This window comes from Pomacea canaliculata, linkage group LG12, assembly GCF_003073045.1.
Source record: "Pomacea canaliculata isolate SZHN2017 linkage group LG12, ASM307304v1, whole genome shotgun sequence".
Taxonomy (NCBI): Eukaryota; Metazoa; Mollusca; class Gastropoda; order Architaenioglossa; family Ampullariidae; genus Pomacea; species Pomacea canaliculata.
The window spans coordinates 15,629,083-15,655,799 of record NC_037601.1 but is presented as its reverse complement, the minus strand read 5'-3'; the positions used below and the strand labels follow the sequence as shown (position 1 = coordinate 15,655,799).

At 37.7% G+C, this 26,717-nt stretch overlaps 3 protein-coding genes across 5 annotated transcripts; 1 reads left to right on the top strand and 2 right to left on the bottom strand.

The window, feature by feature from the left end:
• Nucleotides 1–2,256: 2,256 nt before the first annotated feature.
• LOC112577411 (eukaryotic translation initiation factor 2-alpha kinase 1-like) lies at nt 2,257–12,811 on the top strand. The gene is made up of 16 exons (XM_025260476.1): nt 2,257–2,494; nt 3,461–3,635; nt 4,309–4,470; nt 4,625–4,758; nt 4,889–4,929; nt 5,289–5,406; nt 5,870–5,950; nt 6,054–6,150; nt 7,318–7,559; nt 8,690–8,783; nt 9,063–9,163; nt 10,334–10,457; nt 10,825–10,922; nt 11,326–11,463; nt 11,650–11,745; nt 12,005–12,811. The coding sequence occupies exons 2-16, from the start codon at nt 3,536–3,538 to the stop codon at nt 12,161–12,163; spliced, it is 1,785 nt and encodes a 594-aa protein (XP_025116261.1). The 5' UTR covers nt 2,257–2,494; nt 3,461–3,535; the 3' UTR covers nt 12,164–12,811.
• A 296-nt stretch (nt 12,812–13,107) lies between these two features.
• LOC112577215 (transmembrane protein 70 homolog, mitochondrial-like) lies at nt 13,108–15,117 on the bottom strand. The gene is made up of 2 exons (XM_025260227.1): nt 15,010–15,117; nt 13,108–14,367 (listed from the first exon to the last, which is right to left on the bottom strand). Exon 2 carries the CDS (start codon nt 14,362–14,364, stop codon nt 13,540–13,542), a length of 825 nt encoding a protein of 274 aa, XP_025116012.1. The 5' UTR covers nt 14,365–14,367; nt 15,010–15,117; the 3' UTR covers nt 13,108–13,539.
• Nucleotides 15,118–15,803: 686 nt separating this feature from the next.
• Nucleotides 15,804–26,428, bottom strand: LOC112577087 (protein artichoke-like). 3 transcript variants are annotated; one of them, XM_025260015.1, is made up of 2 exons: nt 26,068–26,428; nt 15,804–23,876 (listed from the first exon to the last, which is right to left on the bottom strand). In XM_025260015.1, the coding sequence occupies exon 2, from the start codon at nt 23,623–23,625 to the stop codon at nt 22,027–22,029; it is 1,599 nt and encodes a 532-aa protein (XP_025115800.1). In that variant the 5' UTR covers nt 23,626–23,876; nt 26,068–26,428; the 3' UTR covers nt 15,804–22,026. The 3 variants fall into 3 exon arrangements, with proteins under 3 accessions (XP_025115800.1, XP_025115799.1, XP_025115801.1); XM_025260014.1 differs by having other exon boundaries at nt 26,011–26,427; XM_025260016.1 differs by lacking the exon at nt 26,068–26,428 and adding an exon at nt 24,263–24,630.
• Between the last annotated feature and the right edge of the window lie 289 nt (nt 26,429–26,717).

Here is a 26,717-nt window from a genome sequence, read left to right as displayed (position 1 = left end):
AGTCTTTTGGGGGAAGTAGTGATAGCAAACAATCGATTTATTGTCTCCTTCCCTCAGCGAGTGAATGTATGAGGAGTGAGGGAGTTAATGAGAGTGTGTAGGAGTAAGAGAGAGAGAGCCACAGAGACAGAATGTGTGAGAATGAGCGAGGATTTAGACCAGCGCCTGAGTCCTTAATTATTGTTGCATCGTGAGTGGCATCGATGTCTATGTTGTCACGTGTCCTTTTACACAGGAGGGAAAGGATGGTGAGAATGAATGTTGAGGGGATGGGAAGGAGGTTAAAGTTGCTAAAGACAGAGCGGAGAGATGAAAGGGAAGTTGCGATCATTTTGCGATGGGTGTGAACCACAAGGCCAGAGTAAAAGAGAGATTGATACATTTATTCCAAGATCACATTGCCCGGGGAGAGAACAAACCAATGATGCGTATGAGTTTGGCAAAGTGTAAAATTTTCTATGAATATATCCGAGGATAACAGTACAGGATGCCATTGTCCAGTATTCAACCAACAGAACCACAACACACCCCGCCTCAGTACTGCTCCATCATTAGAGCTACCACCACCACCACACCTTCCACCCTTCCTTGTTACTCACAAACGGAAGCCCACATGCAGCACCAGGGGGAGAGGGGGGGTATCTTCCTGTTCCGTTTCGCTAACAAACATGTGCACTCACGTGCACTTCACGCGCGACAGCACCCAACCAATCGATCTTTGAAATCATTCATAAGTTGACGAGTTCGCTGACACGCCCACCGGACAGAGAGAGTCGCTGATGAGGGCTGCTACGAGGGATCAATGTTTTACGTGACCCGTGTTGCACGAGATCCCGTTTCGTGTTGGAGGAGGAGGAGGGGGAGGGTTAAGGTGGGGTGAGGGGGATTCCGACCTTGACCGTCACAAGACCAGCAAGGACGGCGTGGCTGCTGCAGGGTCGTCGTCACACCAGAACCGGAGGCGCAGAAAGAAAGGAGGGGGAGGGAGTGAGAGAGAGGGGAAGGACTTTGAGAGGGGGTGGGGACGGAAGTGATCGATGCAGCTTCCAGCTTCGATCGCAACACAAGGTCATGCCGAGGTCACTTGCTGGACATCAGGCTTAACGGTTCCTTCCCCGTCTGCACTGGGAGGATGGCCGGGAGGGTGGCACCGTGAGGATGGAGAGGACGACTTGCGCTTGGGAGTTCCTTGGCGAGCTCTTACAGCAGCAGTGCGAGGCTTCAATCAAGCGTAACTCCGAAATCGTGCACGCGCTTCCTTTACTCCTTCCCTTGGCTGTGCAGCAGGTAGACAGACGATTACAATGGTCATAGGCTTCCAGCAACGTCTATAACTAATTTAAACCAATCCCTTCCTTGCACAAAATGCGCTGTAAGTGTACACCACGTGTAGGGTGAGGTGGTGGTGGTGGGTGGGAGGAAGGTGGGAAAAAGGAAAATAATTCAGAACATCTTCCAACTTAGGTAAGCATGGATTGACTTTTTTTTTTTCGTCAGTGTTAGTCGTCAATGATCACGCCTTTGCTCTTGTCAGTGCTGGTCTTCATCCCATATATGCGTGCATACTATCAGTCTGCTGGCAATGTCTTGCAGTTTTCCGTTAGTCCTGCTATCAAATCTTAAACCGACGTCATCAAAAAAAAAAATAATAAATAAAATATTTAAAAAATATTATAAGAAACCGTGAACTTTTTCCCTGTTCTTTATAGCCAAACATTATATGCAATATAACACCAGAATATAGTGCTTTTCAGAGACTCAGGAACTATAACAGAGAGATGATGTAGCTCCATAAAGAATACTATCGGAGGCTCGATGTAGAAAGGAAATCCTTATTCGACACCGCGGAAACCCAATTAATATATTACATTATGAGAATAACTTCGTTCAGTGTGTGTGTCGCGGAGCACATATATAACTACATGATCAGTAGTTATACGAGGGAGGAAAACATGCGACAGAATCCCAGATGAAACCAATGACCACAGACGACCTATAGTGTTACAAACTATATGGAACCATGAAATGAAATAGAGCTTTTAAAAAAGCCGAACATGCATGTGATGATCGTTCACGTTTCTGTAAAAGTGGAAGGTGTGTTTGGCTCTGTCTTTCAGGCATAATGAGGAAATAAAGCTTTTTAAAAAAAAAACTGACCAGGCATGTGATGATCGTTCACGTTTCTGTAAACGTGTGAAGGTGTGTTCGGCTCGGGCTACGCACAAAGGGACGGAACTCGTGTAGCTCGGCAAGAGACAAGGGAGACCACTTGCGGATTCCTGCTGTGAGTCTGTGACCGTTGGTTCAAAGCTTGTAAGTCGGTTACTTGTGTCCAGAACGTTCGTTTGAGTGTGATTGTGGTCAGTTTTGTCTCAATATTATCACTTCACAGTTTCTTATATCTTTTATACATTTCTTAGGCTAGAACAGATACACTTTCCAAAATGATTTCTTGCATCACAGCTCGTCGTGCATCGATCGAGTCATTTACATGGTAAGTGTTTCACTTTGAAGTTTCTTCTTCATTTTGAATTATCGGATTTCCTATGATCCAGATAGAATAAAACCTTCCTATTATTATTTTTTTTTTACAAAGAAGATAAAATCGTATGCATTTTTTAAAATCTTTATTTCAATTTTAATATTAATCCACTATTATTCATAGAACCAGCCTGTTTGTTACTAGAACTACAGGCTGCTCCGAACTGTTGATAGGGTTCGTGTTTCGGATTTGAAATGGAAGTAGACTCTTCGGTCGTTTAAAATTAATTAAAATATTTCTTTCGACTGAAATGTGTTTGGACAAACAAAATTTTGATATAATTTAAATGATCACCCTTGTTTATGTTTCATGCTCGCTTGGCGCGTGCTTGTAAAACTTGTACAAATCATACAAAGTAAACAGTATCCTGAAGTTTCTACATAATAAAATAGAAGATTTGAACATAATGAGCAATCCGTTAAAACCAATAAAGGGAATTACTGTTTAAAACAAAAAAGAAAACCTATCTCAGTCCATTCTGCTCAAGATAAACTGGACTTTTAGTGACACTTGAAAACCAGCTGTGATGTTCACAGTCTGCTTTCATTATCGTTCGCCCTGAGTCATGGTACAACATAAACATTGATCGACAGACCACCTATACTACAGAACTAAGCCATTCCTTCAACAGCATTTGATGTTGTGACTGGTGAACATTTTATGTTAAATGCTTTGAAAACAGTAGCACTTAAGATTATTTGGGTAGTCATGTTTAATTTAAAAAACTGTTGTTACTCAGAAGTGTAAATATTTGATTTTTTTTATATGTGGACTGCTCAGAACCAGTTCCTAGGGATTAATCTTTTTAAATCATGTAGGATGTATTTATTAACAATCATTAATATAACAATGAAGCAGTTATACAATTGGTTGCTAATTCAGTCAAAGTGTTTCATGTTTAGTGTCTCATTATGGCAGAACCCAGACATGAAGGATTGTAAAAGCAGTGAAGACAAACTCTTGTAAGCCATGTGGAATCTTTGAGAAGCTGGCATGCCACCACATAAAATCATAATGGGACATAAAAGGAATGTCCATCACAAAGCTGACTTCAAGCAACGATTGAGTCTGAAACCTATACAAACTTTTGATAGTGAGTATTCATTGGTTTTTTAAAGTATACAGGATTTTGTTTAATCATTGTGTTCTCTAAATTAAGATTCAAATTTAGAGTTTAACAAATAATAAACATGTCAAGTTCTCAAACATTTAATAATTTACATTTGGTTTTAACATTTAAACAAAATTTGATACCATGTTTAAGACAATTTTTAATCGGACATCTGACTCTGAGCCTACATTAAACTGAAATATTTGTCACATGGGAAAGCACAACAGTCTGTGGTGGTTACTTGACCTGACTTTAGAAAAGGTCACTAGTTTCATGCTCATCCAGACTTCATGACTAGAAAATTCTTCCTACTACAAGTAATGGAAACTTGATTGCAAGTAACATGTGTTTTACTTCAGACAGGTACTTTCTATTCCCTCTTTCTATGGCCATCTTGTTGCATGTCACTTTACCTTTTACTTAATGTTTTATATTAGTCTGTAGTGTTGCTGAAAACAAATGTCATTATGTCAAACACACACACACACACGCATGTACACAAAAAGGATTTGAATATGGCAGTGGTTGGGAGTCTTAGAATGTTACAATACAGTATTTGAGAAATAGAATAAAATATCATGAGTTATTCTCTTTAATTCAATTTTTTTCAGGTCCTAGATAGTTTTCCTACTAAGTATTTTTAATATATTAACAGGGTCGGATGTTAGGATGCTGGACATGTCAGCTGAATCAGCTGTAGCTAAAACTGTAGCTATTCCACGAAGCATACCTCCCCATCTTCTGATGACCTCCATTCTGGAACAGATTTGCCACAGCTATGTCAAGGACCCTGTTAAAGCACAGCAGCTATTTAAAGGTAGTTATAAAAAATGCCTACAATTTGGACAGATTTTCATGTGTATATTTATTTAATAATGAGAGAAATACAGACTTGACTTTACATTGATTTCTGGACAGTTTGTGTTAAAAGCAATTCAGCAAAATTATATTTGCAAAATTTTTTTTTCCAGTGATCTGTGAACAGCTGAGCAAACTGAAGATCATCTCTCCACTGAGCTTTATGGACGAAATGCGGAGTCTGCGTGTGCAGCATCGCATGCTGTTTCAAAACTTGTTACGCAAGGCCTTGGAGTCCATTAACAAGGTCATGCATTTTTCCTTCTTCCATTGACAAAGCACACTCAGATCTCTTAAATTAAAGGGATTGAGAATTCTTTAAATGGTCATTACTCTTAAAGCTTAATCTTAATTATTGCTTCTAAATCATTTTGCAGGATGAACAGATGTTGGCACTGCCTTCGGCTCTTAATGTCAGGTTGGTTGGTTTATCCTCCATTTGGCGGTCCAGTGATGCAATGGTTAGTGCCTGTCACCAATACAGTGATGATTGTATGGCCTGAGCTCTCGTCTCAGGCATGCTATTCTTTCTCTGTATGTGGCATCTGTTTACATGGCTGGCTGTTTTGCCACATATAACTTTAGTTGCTGGCTCAGGCATAAAACACCAATTCCCTCCCCTCCATCCCCTCATTTTCATATTTCTCTAATGTATTGCTCACTAACACCCACATAGGTGATATATTTGATACTTCATATGGTATTTATTTTAAATTAATATTTCCACCATTAAATTATTTTTGTTTTTAATTCACGTTTGTAATTTTAAAAATAAAGAGTGGAACGCATATCAAGCATATCAGAGGAAGTGATCAGTTCTCAGACCTCACGCTACAAAAGTGAATTTGAGGAGCTTGGGAGACTTGGCAAAGGAGGCTATGGTTTGGTATATAAGGTAAAGTGAGCAATATTTGCAGATACTTATTACCACTTAAAACCACTTATTACTGCAGCACTTTGAAAAATGAACACTTTAAAAGAAAACTATTAATCTTAAATAAGTGATGGCAGTCTTTACAAAAATTTTTGAGAGGGAAGGTTTCCCTGTGACCCATGCTTTACCTGGTTTCTTAGTCACAGACTACTAATCCATTTGGAAATAGGCATTGGCTTTGGGAAAAGAAAACATCAGCTCAATCTGTCAGGCACTCACTCCCTCCCTCCTACTCATCCATACAAAGCAGTAGGGTGGGTTGGGAGTACAGAGCAAGAAGTTAAATGCATGCACGAGAATAAAAGTGAGGCTTGCAAATGATGCAAGAGAAGGGAGAGAACTGTGAACATCAAAACAAGGGAGTCTGCACATCTTTGGAAAGTACTGAAGCTGTATTTTAATTCCTTCTCGTGATCTTTTTCAGGCTCGCAATCATCTTGATGGGCGGATTTATGCAGTAAAAAAAATTCGTTTCCGTAAGAAGAACATGGAATCATTACTGAGGGCAAGTATTATATCTTGAAAAAATTGAGTGATGCATTTTAAAAACTAAAGAATTTCATTATTTTTATTTTGGTTGTTAAATATTCTTTTCCTTTTGTACATAGTTGCTGAGAGAAGTGAAGGCACTGGCCAAACTGTCACACACCCATATTGTTGGTTATAATGGTGCTTGGATGGAGTACGATAGCCCACATGCATCAGGTAAGCCAAACAGTTTTATCAGTGACCTGATACATTTTTCTTGAATTCCTTTTTTAAGTAGAGAGGACGTCAGTGGATTTTTCACACTAGGCAGCATCTATGAGAGTGATGCTTTATTTTTTGGGTTTTTTTTTCTCTCTTGTATTCAAAGTGTTGATTAGTTTACTGCAACAGCCAAGCGATAAAATTCATAACTTAGTGTTATACATTTGGAATATTCCTGCTTAATTTGTAAGATTGCAGAAATGTGTTAACTTTCTATTTCATTGCCAATGCTTTCCTTATTGATAGACTCTGTTTTCTATTTTATATGCAAAACTTAAAGCCCATGGGTCTGAATAAATATGTTTACCTTATGTCTTGTGTGTACATGCTTACAGACTTTCCTTCAGCAGTGATAATCACAAGATGAAGTAGAAGATGACAGTCCATCTGGAAGTGCTACAGAGGACAGGTCAGTAGCAAGATGATCTTGTTTTGTGTTGTTGAAGACTTTTGTTTTGTTGGAACCTAGAGGCTGAGGAAAGAATGGAAAGAAACATATAAATGTCCCCAAGAGTTGGTTCAACTTTGATTAGACTCAAGAATAGCATTGCTTTAAATGTGAAGCTGTAAAATAGATTTCAGGAATGTAGATATCTATTTATATTTGAATAATTATATGCAGCCATGCTTTGGCTACATGCTTTAGACATGATAAAGTCAGCTGCTTAAGAGGAATAATTTATGCATTGCACATTACACTCTTCTAAATGGTGGTGTCAGCTCAGTTAAGTTGTTTGATGGACCTGTGATAATTTTTCACAATTCTTATTCAGCAAGAATAAATGCATAAAAATTGATTAAAATGTGGTAGGAATAAATATTTTGCAGTTTTAGTAAAACTGCTATGAGTCATAGCAGTCCTACTGTTTATGATATACTTGTAACCCAGGAAATACTTATTTCAGCCTTAAAGCCCAGACAGAATCAGACAGCATCATTTTCGACTTTGATGAGGGAGGAGACATTGAAAAGGGGGATCCTGCTAGACCCGTGCCGATGAGCCTGGCCATGAATGCACTTAAGTTCAGCACAATTAGAATCACAGAAATTGGAGATCCTGTCACTCCAAATGATCCAGAAAGAACTTCTGATGTTGAGGCCACATTTCCCATGTCTTCTGCTGAGAGAGGGGACTGCTGAAGAGACATCAGAGCTATTCTAGTTCAAGCTCAAAGGACTTGTTTGAAGATAATGTGTTCTTTGAAAGTGTACAGTATGTGAACAAAAATGAAAACAGCACCCAACATCAAGCATCATTTCACAGGAGTATCAGCTGCAACATGAACTCAAGTTCCAGCCGAGAAGACTTGCAGGTATTAACTAAAGAACAAGGACTTAGGATTGAACGCAACTACCAATTCAAGGTAAGTTCTTTTGGATGACTTGCTTACCTGCTATTGCAATACATGGTCAAGTACAGAACAAAATCTGCTCAAATAAGAGTAAGCTATAGATGTGCTGCTTAAATGTCACTTAATGAAAAACAAGATTATGCTTATTTACATCAACAAGATATTTTCTCAATGTGTTTTCTAGAAAGTATTCAAGAGGCCTTTTGTTGTCAATGTTGCTGTAAGATTAGTCATTAAAATATCAGTATGCATTGCAAAACTGTTAGGATCTTAGTTGTTTCAGTGTATCAAATGTTTCTGTCAGGATGTGTAAAATGACTGAGCATGCATAAGCAACTAAAACAAAGCTGTGCATAAAACAGTAAACCTGCTTGAAGAAACAGATACCTTTTCTTCTGCTTGAAAAGAGGAAGTCAAATTGTGAATCGCAGAATACAAAGTTTAGGAGATCTGTGGGAGAGTACGTTCCTGCCAAAGCTCAGAAACTTGATTAGACCAGCCCTACAAAAACTCTAAGCTATGGCACATTTCTTTCTGAATCATCCACCACCCTGCTCCATCGCCTTATCTGAGACTGAAAAAAACATTTTGTGCTCATTATATTTTGTTCTGTTTGTTAGTTTGATGGTTTACCTCTGTCATTTTATATGAGTTACCCCTGGAGTTTCCACTGGACAAGCACTTAACTGTACAGTGAAAAGGACAATATTGTGTTGAGTTAAGGTTATTATATTACATGAAAATATTTTTTTCGAATAAAACTTCTGACACTTTCTCTTTACATGCGCCACCAACACTCTTTTCTCTGTGTGTGTTGTTTCTCGCCTTTAAAGGATTTATGGGAGATTTTCACATAACACAAACCCTGCATGAAGGAGGATATCCTTGACCGGTGATTGGTTTGGTGAAGATGAGAAAGAGGAGAGGGTGCTGGGTATCACGTCATGCTCTTGCCTAGTAGTTATCCAGGTTGTGTTGACCATTTGGGAAAGAATGGGTGGGCATGTAAGAGTGATGGATTTTAAACTGGACAATGATTCACAAATGATCCTGGAAAATACCTTTTCTCTTTCTCTATCAGATGGTTATGCGTAGTATTTCATGTATTTTGGAGTTTCATGAAGTCACTTTTCTGTTGCCAGCTTACCATAACTCTGTACATCCAAATGGAACTGTGCACATCTACACTCCAGGACTGGATGACAGAGAGAAATGCAAAGATTGGAGCAGCAGAAGGTAAATTTCTTTTGCAATGTTAGAATCAGAAACATAATGAGTGTTTATTTAGCATCATCCTGTGCACTTAATGTTATTTAGAGCAAATATTAGACACTATACTAGCATATTTGCTGTCTGAAGAGGCAAAGCACATCAAATTTTGCATATTAATTAGAGGATGGTAGAGATAGAAATTGAGTGAGAAAAGACTAGCTGAGAAAGCAAGAAACAAACCTTGTGAAATAGAAAACGTTTACACTTTCCAAATCCATTTAGTTACAACATTTTTATGTGCAGAACTTACACAGAACTGTAGGGAAATCATGCACATTTTTCATCAAATTCTGCAAGGTGTGGACTACATCCATTCCAATGGCATGATCCACAGGGATCTAAAGGTAAGAAAAATTGAGAACAGCTATGTAAAGCCTGTGTGTCACTTTGATCAGCTGTGCTTGCTAGAAGCTAGAAATCTATGACAGTGCTGAACATTGCATGATAGTGAACGTGTTCATAGTGGTGCTTTCCTGACTTTGTACGTTGATGAGATGACCATTTCCTTGTCTTGAATGCCTCAAAGGCAAAGGAAATGATCTTAGACTTTAAGCTGAACAAGCCTGATTACTATCCATGATGATGTCGTTGAGAAAATCAACTCTTATAGACATTTAGTGACTATCTTTGATTATCGTCTTAAAAGGGATATCAGTAGTTTCATAATCATGCTTTACTATTGATTTGTTCATGGCCTTACCCCAAACTGTCAGAGCTTGTGTTGCCATACCAGCCTTGCAGGTCAATTTACTCAGCCTACGCCAGTTTTCTCTGTTCCACATATTAGACTGTAGACATTCGGCTGTCGTTCTTTCTCCTTCTCTGGCCCCAGTATTTGGAATGGCCTGGCTCTGTCTCTCCGCACAATGGAGCTTGTACATGCCTTCCAATCTGGACTTAAACATATCTCTTTCAGAAATACCTTCTATAACTCCTCCATCCTGTTGTCCCCTTCATGTTCGTGTATTACAAACTGGTACATGGTTGTTTATGTATGTTGTGCTTGTTTCTACTTGATTGTGATGTCTACATCCCACTGCCTGTTTCCCCACTGCCCCTGGCCTCTTGTGAAGTGCATTGAGCTTGTCTTTATGTGGGGAAATGTGCTATACAAATCCTATTATTATCTTCAGTCAAGAGCCAGCAATGTCTGTATCTCCTTTCAGAAACTCAGATGTTTCTCTGTTCCCTCAGTCATTCTCATTTGGTTTCATCAGCCCTTCATTGACTCATCTCTAGGTTCCAAAAGCAAAGGGACTTAGCAGTCTTAATCAGTAAATCCTTAGGAAGGCATCCTGTATCCTTACCATTCCTGACCATTCAAATTCTCACTCTCTGTTTACCGACCGTTTATATATGTATGTAGTAAGAATTTTATTCAATGTATATTATATAAAAAATATTCTCAGCTGTATATTTTCAGTGTATCAGCAGCTATAAACCTTATCTGTAATTGCAATTAATAAAGTTGTATCATGTAAAATAGTTTAACTTTTGTTTTCTTTCTTTCACAGCCTCGAAATATTTTCATGCAAGCAGATGGCCATGTAAAGATTGGAGACTTTGGCCTTGCCAAAGACTATATCATGCAGACATCGGCCGAAACATTGTTATCTCCATCTCCGCAATCAGAAGGAGGTAAGTGGAATTAACAGTTGCGGAATGGTCAAAGTGAGCTCCATAGTATAAAAATGCCTCATTTTGCCTCAAATCATAGAATACTGTTTCTTGTAGTGATATTCCTACAACAATAATCATAATGGTAAATCGTGCATACAGGACATGGAGATCGGTCCACAGAGGCAGCTGTCATGACATAGTCCCAACTGGAAAGGGACGCCCAGAAGCGGGTCCGATGGCGTGGTGTAGTTGCGGCCCTATGCTCCACTGGGGGTGATTAGGAACAAGAAGAAAATCGTGCATATCCCCACTTAACAAGAAGCTTAATTCACATTACAAAAGTGCACACACTAACATTCATTGTGTTTGTGCATGGCTTTTGCAGAGGGATTCTGGTTTGACAGTTCAGATCACACACTGGGTGTGGGCACAAAGACCTATGCAGCTCCAGAACAGATGAAAGGCACTATGTATGACAGCAAGGTACAGCAGAATGTGTTGTTACTGTTTGCTAACACGAGCTTAGTGTATGTATGGGTAATAAAACATGATTTATATAGTGCATACTCATGTTCGTAAAGAGCATACTCTTAGCACTTGAGACATGGACAACATATGAAGGATGGAAGGATAAACAACAGCACCGATGAATAATAAAAGACAAATATAGAAAACAATATGGATGTCATGCACTCATAACACACATATAACGAACTCAAAACAAGCAAAATCCTGCTACCAGAACATCATCTTCAAACAATAGTTCTTTAGGCTACTGTTGTTTACAAAATAGTTGTTGTGAGTTCTGTTTCAGTGTGATGTGTAGTCTGTAATGGTAGATGGCATTGATAGCATCAGTACTATAGTGGTTTTTCTTTTTTTCCAGTGTGATATGTACAGTCTAGGAGTAATTCTGTTTGAGATGTGCCAGCACTTCAAGACTGATATGGAACGCATTAAAACTATAGAAGAACTCAGACGTGGAAAGCTACCTGACCATTTTATTTTGCACTGGAAACCCCAGGTATGCTTTATCTGATCACCTCACCTGTACCTACTTTCTTTTTTGTGTTTAGCATATGATGCAGTAAACTTAATAAAAAAAACAAAGCTTTGTGCAAACTGTTATTTCTTTTGGATAGCAGAATGTTGACATGTAAACAGAAGTGAATAAAAACTGCTAGATGTGTTTGTGAATTCTTATTTATAGACAGAAGCTGTGAAGAGTTTGACTGATGTAAATCCCTCAAAGCGACCTTCTGCAAAGGACCTGCTGAGAAGTCGGCTGTTTCTGACAGCTGAACAAGTATGTGTGCACATTTCGTAAAATAAATCCAAGCAAATGTATAACTATCTCACCAAAAGGACAATTTACTACCACCCCTAACCTTAAAAAAAAAACGACAACAAAAAAAAAGCCCAACCAAATGTTAAACCTCCAGAATTTATCAGATTCCTACTTCATTTGAGCAGGATTTTCTTTTTTTAATTGTTTGGTCTTCCTTGCTGTATTACAATTCTTATAGCCTCATTGAGTGAATTTTTTTTCAAAACTCTTTTAACAGAGAATCAAGATGCTTGAAGACACTGTAGCTGAAAAAGATGCAGAGATTAACCAGCTTCGCCAAGAGCTCAAGGAAAAGGAGAGGCAACTGCGAGAAAAGGTTGTACAACTGTCAGCAGAACGGAACAAGACTGGCATGTTCCAGTTTCCTAACAGATGATAATTGTATTCTTGTTTAATGGCACAAAAAATAATCATCTCTTTCATGTTGTCATTCATGGAGTTCTCATTATTTTGTTCTATTAATTGATTCTTGCTTGCTGGCTGCCCTGAATACCTTATTCAGAAAGTACAGAACTCTACTGCACGTCTGGTGCTTAGAGCTAGGAAACGGGACCACACCATTCCTCTCCTTCTTTTTCTACACTGGCTTCCCATGCATTCTCACATCCAGTACGAACTATCGGTGCTGTTTCTTTGCTGGCACCTGCTCTGATTATTTCTCTGAACTGCTCTTCCCTTATATCCCAGCTAGACAACTCTGCTCCTCGTCTCCTTACTCTTCCTGTCACTGCAAAGCAACATATGGCCACAGGATTTTTAGTTATTGTGCAGTGAAACAATAGAACTCTCTCCCTGTAAGCTGTAATCTCTAAGTGTGTGTTGGTTTGAAACAAATGATAATCTGAACTGAAGAGTGTTATAAAATGTGTAAACAATGGAGATACGCAAGCAAGTTTCTAGTACATGAAAAGAATGTGATGGTCTTATTATTTTGTTTGAAAAGCATTTTAAGACATTAAAATACAGCTTTTGTGATCCATTTCCATTCTTTTTATGGGCCAATAAAAATGTATATTGAAATGTTTACTACACATGTAGGTGTGCTTGCATGTATATATGTGTTGACATTACACATCCCTTCTCATGCACAGAATTACATTTTGTGTAACATTCTTGATCATGTTTATTAACTTTCAAAGCATGAAGTTCAGTTTCTGAAAAACTTGAGATATTTCTTCAGAACCACACTAATTTTTTCCAAGAAGGCTTGGAGAGTTACTCATTGAGAAGTTTAGAAATCACAAAAGGAAAAAGTCATGATCAATTTAAAGTCAAAAGATATTTAAACCTGTCGTCTGAAGTCTTATTATACACATTTTATAAGTTTTCAATACCAAACCACTTTATTAAAAATACAGAATTCTGGGGAAGGAATAGGGCTACAGGTATCAACTTAATATAAACTATGTTCATTTTTTGGGGGTGGAGATGAGTAGGGAACATTGCATTTATCATAAATAATGTCTTATGTTGTGCCAGATTCTAGCTAAAAGCTACCCCTTAGGTACAAAATACATATACACATGCACTCGCACAAAAAAAGCGAATCTGTTATCTATTTCTGCAAAAGATGAGTTTTAAGGTGATGTTCAGAAGCAGTTTGCATTTAGCAGTCTAATGATTAGTAGTTGTGGGATGTTTGATCACTAACAAAAATTAAGGCCAAAACAAAACAAGAAACTGTTAACATTTAAATAATTACAGACTAAATATTTTCTCATTTTTAATGTCATTTCCCTCTGTTCAAGACAATTAAGACAATTTTTTTCCTTGGTCTTCACAATCCTCCTTTTTGGGCAGCTCCCAGTCCAGTGGCTTGTTGAATCCCATAAGATGTACGTAGGCTTCCTGGCTAAGGAATGATCCTGGGTCAAAGAAAACAGGCTCGCCTTTCACCTTTAAAGATGTAAAAATTCCAGGGACGGCTGGGACATGCACATCATCTGCAAGAAACACCAATTCTTTTGTCCTAAGGAAGAATGTATATGTTGTGGCTGTGAAAATTCCAGTCTCTGGGTCCCAGTAAATGTCCCGAATATATCTTTTTGTAATGAAGTGAATTAAAATTGGATTAAGAAAAACAAAAAAATTGACAGCTCCAGCTAGTGCCAGTTTGAAACCAGTAGGAAGTCCTTCATTCTGCAAGTAAATTGCTGGCTGCATAGCCAGTCCCATAAGGCTGGTAGAGAAGGAAAAAAGTTTGACACCTTTTATTGAGCCTGCTAAATTTCCTTTATATACAAGTTTGCCTTTGAGGATATAAGGGTCCTCCTTGTTTGTTTTTGCACATGATGTCAGACTAAAATTTCTTGATCCAAGAGCCTTCTCACTCTGACTTATTAATGAACTGGGAGATCTAAATCTGAGGTCTTTGTTGGTGAGCACCTTGGGAAATGTAAGTACTTTATGCATTGTTGAACTGTACATTCTCTGAGACAAGAGATAAGACACTTGAGATGTTGGCAGTAGCCACTGTGCAAGAATCCTCTGCTTCTCTGAAGATCTCTGCAAAACACAAGCAGGTGAAATGCTTCTGAGCAGCATGCTCTGAACATGACCCAGCATGGTGCTTCCCATTATCTGCAATAGAAAGAAGCATTTCATTTTGCTTGTGAATTATCTTAGTCATATTGAGCTCTCTTTCCTCCTAACATAAAAAAAATTTTTTACTCTGAGCATTTTTAAAAAATACACATTTTATGAAGGATTAAAATAGTATATGTAATCTTTTGTAGTCATTTAGTTACCAGCGTACATTACACATAATTCAATTCTACATTATCATATATATATATACTATTTTATTAGTTAAGTGTATTCTTTTACACTTAAGGCCTTACTTTCATTACCTGTGTAATTTTTTAAAACCTTTTACCACGAATGAATGTATTTTGTATTGTAGCAATTGTCAGCCAGTGTTTTTAATGCCGTTTCTATTAACTCTGGTCAGCGCTGAGCGTGCAACCTATTTTGGTTGATATTGTGCGATAAAAGGGCTCTGCTACTTTAATTATTCAAAATCATTCTTTTTGCATAGATCTTATATAAGAAGCTACTTTGTTGTCTACTTTTTCCCTGTGTTTAATGCCTTTATGGAAAGATAAAACCATCAGTTTCCATTCCAATTATGTGTGATAGCGTCAACTTAAAGTGCGCACACACACACACCCAACCTGCGTATATCATTTTGAAGTATCTCACGAACTCTACAACTTTACTTACCTCAACTGGCACAAGAACTTGTGAAAATGTATGGTGTGATAACGTGCTGCCTCACAAGCAAACACACAGGTGAGTGCCGAGATGCGACCTTGTGAAAGGAAGTAACTCTTCTACCAGAAAAACCAGACGAGGTGATACACAAACAAAACGTTGAGGGTCTGGTTCATAGAAGTCTGTGGTGTGGTTGTTAAGAATTATATTTACGTACCTTAAGTCCATTGATGATGATTCAGAAATCAATACTTAACAAATTTACTGAGTGATTATTTTACTGCCTGCGATAGCTATACGTTAGACGATTAGATTAAAAATAATTTGGTAATGAAATAGATGTTTTAAGTTTTAAAAAACTCAATATCAGACTAATAAAATGAATGCTATATACATATTAAACAATAAACATTGGTGATAAAGTACATAATATTTTGAATCGAAAGAAGGCAATTTGTGAAGGACAACGCAAAACAATTAAAGCGCATGATTAAGGAAGGGCCAAAAGATAAAATACAAAGTTAACTGGAAGAAAACTGCAACAGATCTTTAATTATGACGGGTAGACACCAATTACTAGAATACATTAATCAATTTTAATGCCACAACAATAGGCCAGAATAACTACACTAACAGTATATAATGCTTTAATGGCACGCATCAAGGCCCTTTATTAACGTTTTTGTGTGTGTTTTTGCTCTGTATGTAGCAGATTACAGACGATATAGCCTTTAACACTGTCCAACACAAATAAATGGAAGCATATTGTTCAGATCATTCTCATTCTTTCAAAAAGATAACACTCATATGATAATAATTTATTCATTTTTTGCTTAAATCATGGGAATGAAAGAGAAGGACAATGTGGATGTGAATATTTTGCTACCAAAATAATTAACACATGGTATATTGTCAACCACTTATCATTTCCCCCTAAAAGATATAGAGATCTGAGATCTATCATGTAACAAATATGCGATATTTTCATCTAAAAGTAAAATGTTAAAAACAGTATTTATTTGGAATGTAACAGATTTCAACAGTCAACTGCACAAATCTTTTTCTCCCATAAAATATATCTAGATTTCTTTTTCAGCTGGTGAATGAATACACAATAAAAACATTGTGCATAAGAATTCATCTCATTAGTAAATGAAGTCAACATTATCAATGAAGTTAATTACTCAAAATTTTATTATTACTCAGATGACTCTCACATCCCTTTGGGTCTACTATGCTCCAAAATTTTCTTGGTGATTGGAAGACCTTTAACAGGACAGACAAGTGCCAGTCCGCAGTGCAAAAGTGTACAAGCCTATGGCACAAGACAGTGAAACAAGACAGTTTAGTAATGTATGCATTAAGGAGAAACAAACCCCACAAATATTGTGTAAAGGCGTTTAAGGCGAAGGTATGTCTCAAAATATGGGTGGCACTGAAAACAGCACAAAAAGTATTCCTGGAAAATCTGCTGCCAAAACAAAACTCTTGGCTAATGCATCAAATAGATCACCAAGATTTCTTGCTGCATGTCTTGGGTTTATGACAAGAAAATTGTAAAAACAACTGCCTCACCCAACCTGCAAAACCTGAAACCAAAAACTAGTCATATTTTGCATTTTGAACATTAATGATTGCAGAGCATTAAGACTGCAACAAAGAAAAGTTTTGCATTTTACTGCTCGTCATGAAAGACCTAACATATAATGCAAGATCTCATCTGTATGAAGGATTTGTAATATTGATAATGAAATTACTTGTCAGATTGGATTAAGAAAGGGCTAAAAAAAATAGTTTCCAGCATTCATAACAAAAACTGCATGCTTTAAATGCATTTATTAAGTCTCTTCAAAATAATCATCTTTGAAGATAATCAAAAACCTTCACTTGCACAGTTTGTTATTTTTTTCATGCAAAAATATTGACTGAAAATTAGTCTTGGTTTCAACACATAATTTTAATGACACCTGAGAGAAACTTTTTCTAAAAATCCATCAAGTTTAAAGCATTTAAGAATAATAAGGTACACTTAAGCAAATTTACCATACACATGAATCATGATTTTTTAAAAATTTATCTTAAGGAATGCCATAATCATTGCTGTCATTAACCATTGCCTATGAATATCACAACTGTGTGTGTGAGAGAGAGAACATGATGAAGAAAGAGAGTTAAAACCTGCACTTTACGGCTACAATTTTGAAAGTGATTTTCAACTCTCACATTCATGCACCTAGAACAGTTTATGTGCTCTCTCATTATGACATTAGTAACAGTTTTAACACAAGAACAAATCTCCTTTACATACATCCTTTGCCATTACTACACAGTAAAGTTGATGAATAATGCTTCAAATACAAATTCTCCATGCACATTTAAAGATGCAGTGTGTTTCAAGACTATATTCTCTTTATATACTATGGACAATTATGTCTAAAGATATATTCTGGGAATAAATATTTTTCAGAGCACTGTAAATACCCTTTACAGTAGATTTCAAGATTATGGTCTCTTCATATATAATAATCTAATTATATATCTAAAGGTGATATGATTGGATGAGACCAAAATATTTTCTGGTAATACTATAAATACATTATACAGTATTTATTAAATACTTATGTACACACTTTAATAAAGTCCTTGATAAAGCTATAAACTTTGATACATCATGCTGTATAAACTTTATGTATCAAAACTATGTGCCACTGTCATTTATTTACTCATAAAAGGCTACTATGATGCAAGATCAATATTTTGACAGGAGTACTCTAAGTGAATCCCATACTTTCTATCCCTAGTTTCCAAGACATCAAAAAGTTGTTAAAAGTGTTGCAAAGTATTTTTAATTAAATAAATTATGCACATGCTATTTGGGAATGAAATGAAAGCACACAAAAAAAGGCACAAGTTCTAAGACTTATAAAGAGAAAAAGGTGTGTTACATGTAGCGAAAATATGCTTCCGTCATGTTAGGGTCATTACACAGCCAGTACTATGCATTTTGACTTTAGAACCCTTTGAATTTTTCAGGCAAATAAACTTTACTCTTTTTTAAGAACCATGAAAAGGTACAACTTTCAAGTCAAACACCAAAATCAGGATTTTGCACCTGAAGAGACAATAAGCTAATCAGCAATTTAATTGTTGGCAACTATTTAACTCTTTAAAGTTCAGAGGGAATTAGATCCGCTTAAATGTATTTTTTTGACTAAACATACTCCTACTCAGAAAAAAAACTTCTAGCAGACTTTGTCAACTATCATATGACCTGTACATTCTTGTCATACAGAAAATCCCTGTATCCAGTTTTTAAAAAAAAAGCTTTTTGCTGGACTGTACAGTTCACCAGAAACTAAGAACAGAGACATGGCCTGCTGACACTGATGAGGGAAGAGATCTTTGAATCCCAACAGCACACAGTCCAACTTGTCAGGACCTCTAGAGTTATTGTCTAAGGCCGCGGTTCTCAAACTGGGGCGCGCTTACAAGGGGGCTCGAAGGTGATCATTTTTTTTAAATTTCTTATACCGGTATTAGTGAAATTAGCTTACATTGCTGGCTAAGGGGGGCGCACGGACGTGCTTTGTTCGTCGGGGGGGGGGGGGGGGGGGGGTGTCACAAGTAAAGGTTGAGAACCGCTGGTCTAAGGGTTTGATAAAGACATGTTTACTAACACTTGGTAGGTAAAAAACAAATTACATTTAAACAGGGTTCTTAAGACCAAAAAAATGACAAGAAAGTCTTCTATCCACATAACAAGAAAAATAAGCTTATACTGTTCACTCTGGACTGGAGAGTGTACAGAAGCAATTGTTGCATAATGCAGATAGTTGCATATATACATGGACATGCTTATATCACCGTTTAAAGTTCAGAGGGGATTAGCTCAGCTCATAGTCTTTTGACTACAGGGCAGCAAGGACCAAAGGTTAATAAGATGTATTTATCAAGATTCATAATGCCACTGTTTTTATCTCTCTCTTTGCATGGGGTTGTTTGCAGGCTCGTTTCATGAGAAAACAAGGGAGCTAGTCACATATTGGAAACTCTTGTCCTGAGCTCCGCCCAATAATGTGGGAAGAAATGCCCTGTGATAGAACTTTAAGCTTTGGATATGTGTTTATTTCCCTTAGTGTGGAGTTGTGTACTGTCAGACATTTAATATCTGATAAGGCCATCTTGACACAGCTGTGGTGTCGCTTGCAGTGTCATGTAAAAACAATTAAATTTCTCTGCACTAAGATTAACCACCTCTTGAGAAATAAAAAAATGTTAAATGGCAAGTGGAATGTGAAACGTGAATGAAATAAGATTGTTCTAGGAAACTAGAGCTGGGTCCAAGCTCTGTGATTTAGTACTATACAGCCAAAAAGAACAACCAATAACCTGAAATACTAATCTTACCAAAGAGGATAACAACCTGAAATATAGCACATTGTGCCAATCATAAGCTTGACTAAGCCTTACACTTATGGCAAAGAAAATAATCTAGTTCACAAATTATGACACATGCAGTAAAATATCTTGGATTTGAAACTAATCACACTACACCAAGTCAAGGCAAATTAGGAGGAGGAAATTGATGTTTTATGCTGAGCCAGCAACTAAGGCTATATCCTGGCAAAGCATCTGGCCCTGTAAACAGATGCCACATTCAAAAAAGAAAGAACAGAATGTGTGAGGAAAGATCTGAACCCAGGACAGCCAATCTTCATTGTATTGTTGACAGATGCTAACCACTGCACCACCAGACCGATACGAGAACATAATAATTCAAATTGTCTGCTCTAACCTGACACTATGGAAGCAACTTTGAGCAATAAGTGGCTACACAAGTTTAAAAGACTGACCAGTCACCTAATGCATAAAAGAAAGCCAGAGCCTATAAAACGAAGATTAAAGAGGAACAGCTTTCTTAGAAAAACTCACAGGCTAAAGCTTAGACCTCTTCCAACAAGCAAGTGAAAACATCTCCAGCTACAGCAGTCTGTTTACATTGAAAAGAGATCACTTTCCATTTAACCAAAAACAAAATCTCTCTGGCATCTTCAGAAAAGGAATTCAAAAAGAACTAGATAGTGATCGCATCCACCAGGCATACCCATATGAACTATGGACACATCCACAGATGTACCTGTAATGAGTTGTAGTAGGACTCACACTGTTTCATGTATGAGTGGTGTCATGCATCTTACATCTTTGTGAGCATCATTTTGATGTCATTTTCAAGAAAAATAGACATCATGGAGAGGCAGCTGAACATGTCTGCCTGGGCCTCAAAAAGAGGACTGGTCGAAAACTGTGAATAACAAAGAATAACATTAGGTTCTATCATCCAATGGACAAGTTATGTGTTGACATCTTCATGCAGTTTCTTAAACAGTGTACTTTCTCTGGACTTTCACCATTTTTGACTGCTGTTCAACATCAACTGTCTTCACTCTCCATTGTTGTGACTTCAGCTGAAGGTCAAATGTCTCCATTGTTCATCTTACCTACAGCTGAAGATCAACAGTCTCCACTTTCCTTCACCTTCATCTGAAGGAGCTCATCAAAGTGTTGTGTGTTTGTAATTCATCAGGAGTAAGTGTGCATATGACATATTACAGTATCAGCTGAAGAGGCAGCCAGAGATGAAAGAGATAAGGTCACGATCCACTTGTGGGAAAGGGAGACAGTCTAGAATGCAATCCCAACAGCCAAGCACTCCACAAATTATAAAACTGAAGCTGAGGCTCTGTGGACTGCAGCTCAAATGCTTTGTGACAGCATAGAAAAGCTTCACAGCAAAGTTATCAATTTTGGTAGCCCTCTCAAACAGTTAGAGCAAGGAACTGAATACCCTTACGTCAGCCCCAAGCAGTCTGCAACAATCCACAGAGCAGTCTTACAAAGGATTCCCTCTCACTGCAATATGCCTTTCTCCTACCAAGCCCCATCAACTTGGAATGGATTACCTAGTCAGCCTTCATGAGACCGATTCTCTTACCCTCTTTAAGTCTACTTAAGATGCATCTTTTCAGAACGACTTCACTGTGACCCTATCCTGACCACGAGCATACATAACGTGTGTCTGTGTGTATGAGCAAATGTCTGCTGTAGAAGTGTGTCTGTTATCTGCGAATATGGGTACATGGTTCTTGGTGATTCAGTTTACTTCTGTAGATCATTCCTGTAAAGTGCTCTGAGAAAATCATTGGAAAAATGCTATATAAATCTTAATTATTATTATTATTATTCTCCCTGGCAATGAGGCTGCTGACAGACTGGCAAAGGAGGGAAGAAGACTGGCCCATGAGACCACCACCATGTCAGCTTTGTTGAAACCAAAACTTAATTAAAACCAAGCAACAGAAAAGATGGCTCCAACAGTATTCCAGTTACAGTAGCCAAGGCCCACTTGACAGGCTAGAAAGAGAAAATGAGTTTACCATTGTGAGACTGAGGATGGGTTACTCCTATTTCGTACATCAAGATCTACAATGGAAAGTCCTCAGAGTGCCCATGTGACCAAACTAAGAGCATTGGCATGGCCTGCTGACACACTGATGAAAGGAATGATTTTGTGATGCCTGTGGTGTGTACAGCAAACAGCAGACCTAGCTGTAAATAAACTTTCTAGCTTTAGCATCTTTCCTTTTTGCCAGCTCTGATGAATGAATGTGTATGTGTTTATATATATGTTTGAGTATTTACACACACGAGTTTATACCGTATGCATTTTGTATGGTCATGTACCTTTGTTTAGATATGCACAAATACATATGTGTTTGAAATAGCTTATGAAATTATCTTTCATCAGTCACCTTGCACCTGGTTTCATTACTTCTTCTACCTTCAATTTTACATGCTAGAACTAAAAGTACTTCCATCAATCCACTGTCAAGTAAAATTGCCTTGCAAGAATTATCCACGTCCTCCACAACCAACAAACAAGTAGAACAGTTTTTAAAATGGAAGATGCTGCTGCCTATGAATATCTTCATTTCTAGAAACAGAAATAACAAACATCTAATATTTCACTTAAACTGTGGACTCAATAGCTACCACAATGTTGTGGCTTCTATCATACAGTGAAGGATTTGATGAGTACATACTGTCTTCTTGAGCCTGACCCTCTGAAGGGGGCTGAGATGAAGAAGTTCTTGAAAGCAACTTTGGATCTGTTACCATCTTTTCAAAATAATGATTGAACACAAAACTACGGTGTGATTCCTTTAGAGACTTATTGTCACAGTCCTGAAATGGTGAAATTTTTTCATTCTCTTCATCATCAAGTCGACTTTCATTCGTTTTCCTTGATCTACGCTTGCTTATAACACGAACAAGTTTCTTCCTTGTATGTCCTCGCCGCCAGAGGTACACAGTTAACACAAGCATGCCAAGAGAGAAAAAAAGACATGCCACAACAATGCCCGCTTGTGCTGCAGTAGGCAAAGGAGCTGTTGGTGCAGACAGGACAGTACACTCCTGTATTTCTGAGTCCTCTAAAAGTGAGATGGGTTGTTCGCTAAAACTTTCTGGGGTAGAACATAAGGGCTCTGCACAGTCTTTCGTACGACGACCAGGAGCACAGTACAGTTTATAGAGAGATCGTTTGCCCCTCAACCAGTCTCTCAAACTTTTGATACTGCAGTCACAGTTCCAGTTATTTTTAGAAAGGTTGACAATTACAAGTCGGTCAAATATAGCAATGTCGTCTTCTGAAACAGACTGCAGATTATTCCAGGAGATGTCAAGCTTGCGAAGATTGTGAAGTTCATGAAGAAGCCCTGGGTTGAGAGTAGTGAGGGAACACGATGACAAGTTGAGTGTTTCCAAAGAGTGCAGGCCTTGAAATCCAAGTGGTTCAAATTCCTGTATAGGGTTGTGAGCCAAGTTCAGGCTCATAAGGCCCTTAGGACCCACAAAAAACAACGAGTTAGTGACTTTTGCAAGCCTGTTTTGAGACAGGTCTAGCTGCTCCAATGACAAACCTTCAAATGCTTTAGATGGGATTTCGCTGATAAGATTTCCAGAGAGCCCAAGAAAAGTCAAAGTAAGATCTGCAAACTGACTGTCAAGCAAGGTTGTGATGCTATTGTTGTCCAGGAACAAATATTTCAGATATTTCATGTCACTAAGTTGCACAAAACTGGGCAACTGTGTCAAATGATTTTCTCCTAGATCAAGATGATTCACACGTGGGATGGCAGCAAATAAGTCATACTTAACAGAAGAAAGACTGCAGGCTCTGCAACTAAGGTGAGTGAGGAATGTCAGAGGTTGTAATGGCATGCCCTCAAGACTGAGCAACTGGTTACCATCCAAGCGCAGATAACTGAGGCTGGTCTGAGAACTGAAAGTGTCTGGTTGTAGTTCCATAATAGCATTGTAACTCAAATCAAGCTGCTGAAGGCTCACAAGAGGTTTCAAAAGCATGCCAATGTCACTGATTCTGTTTCGAGACAGGTTCAGAGTCCTCAAACTGCTCAGTCCTAAAAATGCCTCAGCATCAATTCTGTGTAGTTTGTTTTGGCTGAGGTCAAGGTCCTGAAGAGTGGTGAAGGCCTCAAAAGCTGACCCTTCTACCTCCTGCAGAGAACTTTCTGTGAGGGACATTCTGGTAACAGGGACTGGCATGCTCTGATTCCAAGTCAAATTTGCAGGGCCAACTGACTGAATGGTGGGCAGATTGTCCAAAACCAGGATGACAGCATTGTGAGGAAGGTGGCAAAGATGGATGCAAGTTCTCCGCCCCTACAGAACACTTGCTGCCCTCGGCCACTTCGAAAGCATCTGCAGACTAGAGGGCAAGCTTCAGCAGACTGAGATGCAGCCACAGTAACTAGCAATATACTAGTGACTAACAGTGGAACCATTGGTGCAGATATCTGGAACAAAACAAACAAACAAAAAAAATCATTTTAATATTTTTTATGGGTAACAGAAGTCAAAGTCTTTCTAGAAATACCTCAAGTATAAAGATTGTCTCCAAATTGCTAACATTGTTACTTTGAACAGAGAAGGGAAAAGATCATAGCTATGCAGAACCTATACCTTTCTCACCTCTTTCTGAAACACATAAACCACAAACACCCACATAGAGGAATGTGTAGTTTCAGTAATTTGTAAGAATTATTTGTCCTGAAAAACATTACACTGCCATATAGTGCATGACTAACATGCTTATGGCCTATTTCATCATTTGTACTTGAACACTGGTTTCTTTAAAGCAGGTAATAAAGCTGTTCATCTCATTTGATACTTAAGATCCAACCTTAGATTTTTTTCCCCAGGCACCATTAACGCCACGTTCATCATGTCACATAGTAAATCATCTTTAATCCTAATATAAGGCTGAGCCAACAACTGAGTTGGCAGGCCTCTCCTGCTGTAAATGTAAATGTTTCATGACCCTTATTTTTCTAGCTGTGAAAAGTACAAAGACTGTGTACTGGGAAAGAAATCCACTCTGATCATGTTACGTGTTATGTCTGTCCTGCCACCACCTGGGATATTTTAAACCTGCCTTTCTTAATTTGACACCATCAGTTTTGGTCAGATGAATTTCGAAGGCATTACAATCATCTTCTTGCACAGCTAGATTCCTAATATTTTGATATTCCTATGCACAATATTATATTTTTATGGCCTTTCACTCTTATTATTAATTATATAGCACTTTGTGATGAGTTTTAAATGAGACAACTCTCTGCTCTTTGTAATTCTGTGACTTTTGCATATATACTTAAAATAACCATTGCATGAAATTGTAAAAATGTAAAGCTGACTGCATATTACACACCACGATAATGCAAGCCACATTTTCAAGAAAGCATGCTACAGCTTTTAAACATTATAAAGACATTAAATAACGTTTTAAAATGTTTTATAAAGTGAATTAATAACATAGTGTGCAGTATCAGAACTATTATTAACAATTTTCTTTTTCTTCTCTCTCTCTCTCACACACATAAAGAATAATCTTTAACTGCATATGAATCATTACAATTGCATGAAGAACACGTCTTAATAAAAATCACAATTTTCACCAATCACACACTTTCAGTTGCACTATTACATTTACTACTGTTTATTCACACCTATGTACAATGTAAATTCTCTAGCTCCCTCTTACACACACATATATACAGTATACAGTACATATTTCATTAGCCTGCACAGAACACTATTCACCATTCATACATTTTTTTTTTGCCACTAAGTACAGCATAGTTCTCTCCCTACTCTCACACTCCCTTTCTCCCCCTCCCCCTCTCCTTTTATATGAATGCATAAAGTGTCTGTCACAAAGCAGTCAACTCAGTTCTGAATGAATCATACAACAAAGGAGTTCAAAGAGAATAAATAGTCTTCTGGCACAATGTTCTGATCTGGATATGGCATGTCTCTATTATATTATATTCCAAAGGTCTAGTCACTCTAGTGGGATATGAAGGGGAGTATTCACACAGACTTTGGGAAATACTATCTTGTACTGAGCCTTACGCAATGGAAAACTACACCTTTAACAATTTTTGCTATTCCTATTTGGCATGAGAATGATTTTCAGTAGTTTTTGTTTCATTGATTTTCTTTGTTTCTCTTTTCTATCACACTCACACTTGCTGATCACATTATTGTTTTTACTAGGTCTTGCTAACTAAGCAATTATGTGTTAAATAGTGATAAATGTGTTAAATAATAGCTATTTATCGTTATCACTACAATTGCATTGACATGATAATGCATTTATAGAGGCTATACTGTTGGCAACCTTTAGTGAACTACTTTTCCTTGACCTGCAATTGTTGCAGGTGTCTGGCCATACTGTTAAAATTACAAATATTAAAGATATGTTTATTAAATCATATTTTATTTGTATTTAATGCCACGATCCAAACCAAAACCACAATGGTACACGTCAAAACTACTCCGATTCTCATCGTCTCACGAATATAAACACTAATAAAATCAAAGACTTTATATATACTCATCTTTGATAAGATGAAATCGTGCCATTACCTTCGCAAAACAGACGCCGAACACTGACGCTTCATTCAGAAATTGAATCAGCCATACCTCTTGATCAGTTGTTAAACAGATAGATTTCCTCGTTCTGTAGTATGTACACCAAAGCAGTGCCAAAACATTGTCGTTTGGCTCCTTTCACACGACAACAATGGCTCCAGACAGCTCGACCCTTCTTGCGTGCACCTGTACTGTCGCCCTCCTATAGCCAGGAACACGTTGAACGTTAATCTGCATTATGACGCAACATAACCCATCTTTAACATGGCGACACTCAGGGGATGAGTGAGCTAGGCAAGATAGTGTCCTTGCACACAGACTTTAGAGACAAAATCGTCGCAGCAGCCGATCCCGTATCCAACATCACAGTCGCCCACAAAACTCCCATGGACCAAGTCCATTCTGTACAAAGGGGGGAGAGGGTTATGAGGTCACTGAGTTGATTTCCCCAGAAATCATTCCTACCTCCTTAGCAAAGCATCATCCATGAATGTTTACTATTTTAGTCTTAATTATCTTGCTTGTAATTTTACATATGACAATTTATGCTGAAATCGAATACCAGCAATACACAAAAATGTGTAATAAACCTTTTTTCCATTATTTATTATTTCGAGACAGGTATACAAATATGACGTGCGCCTTAATGAGTAGATTAATAAAACAGCACTAATATTTTTTAGCATTAGTAAAAAAATGAG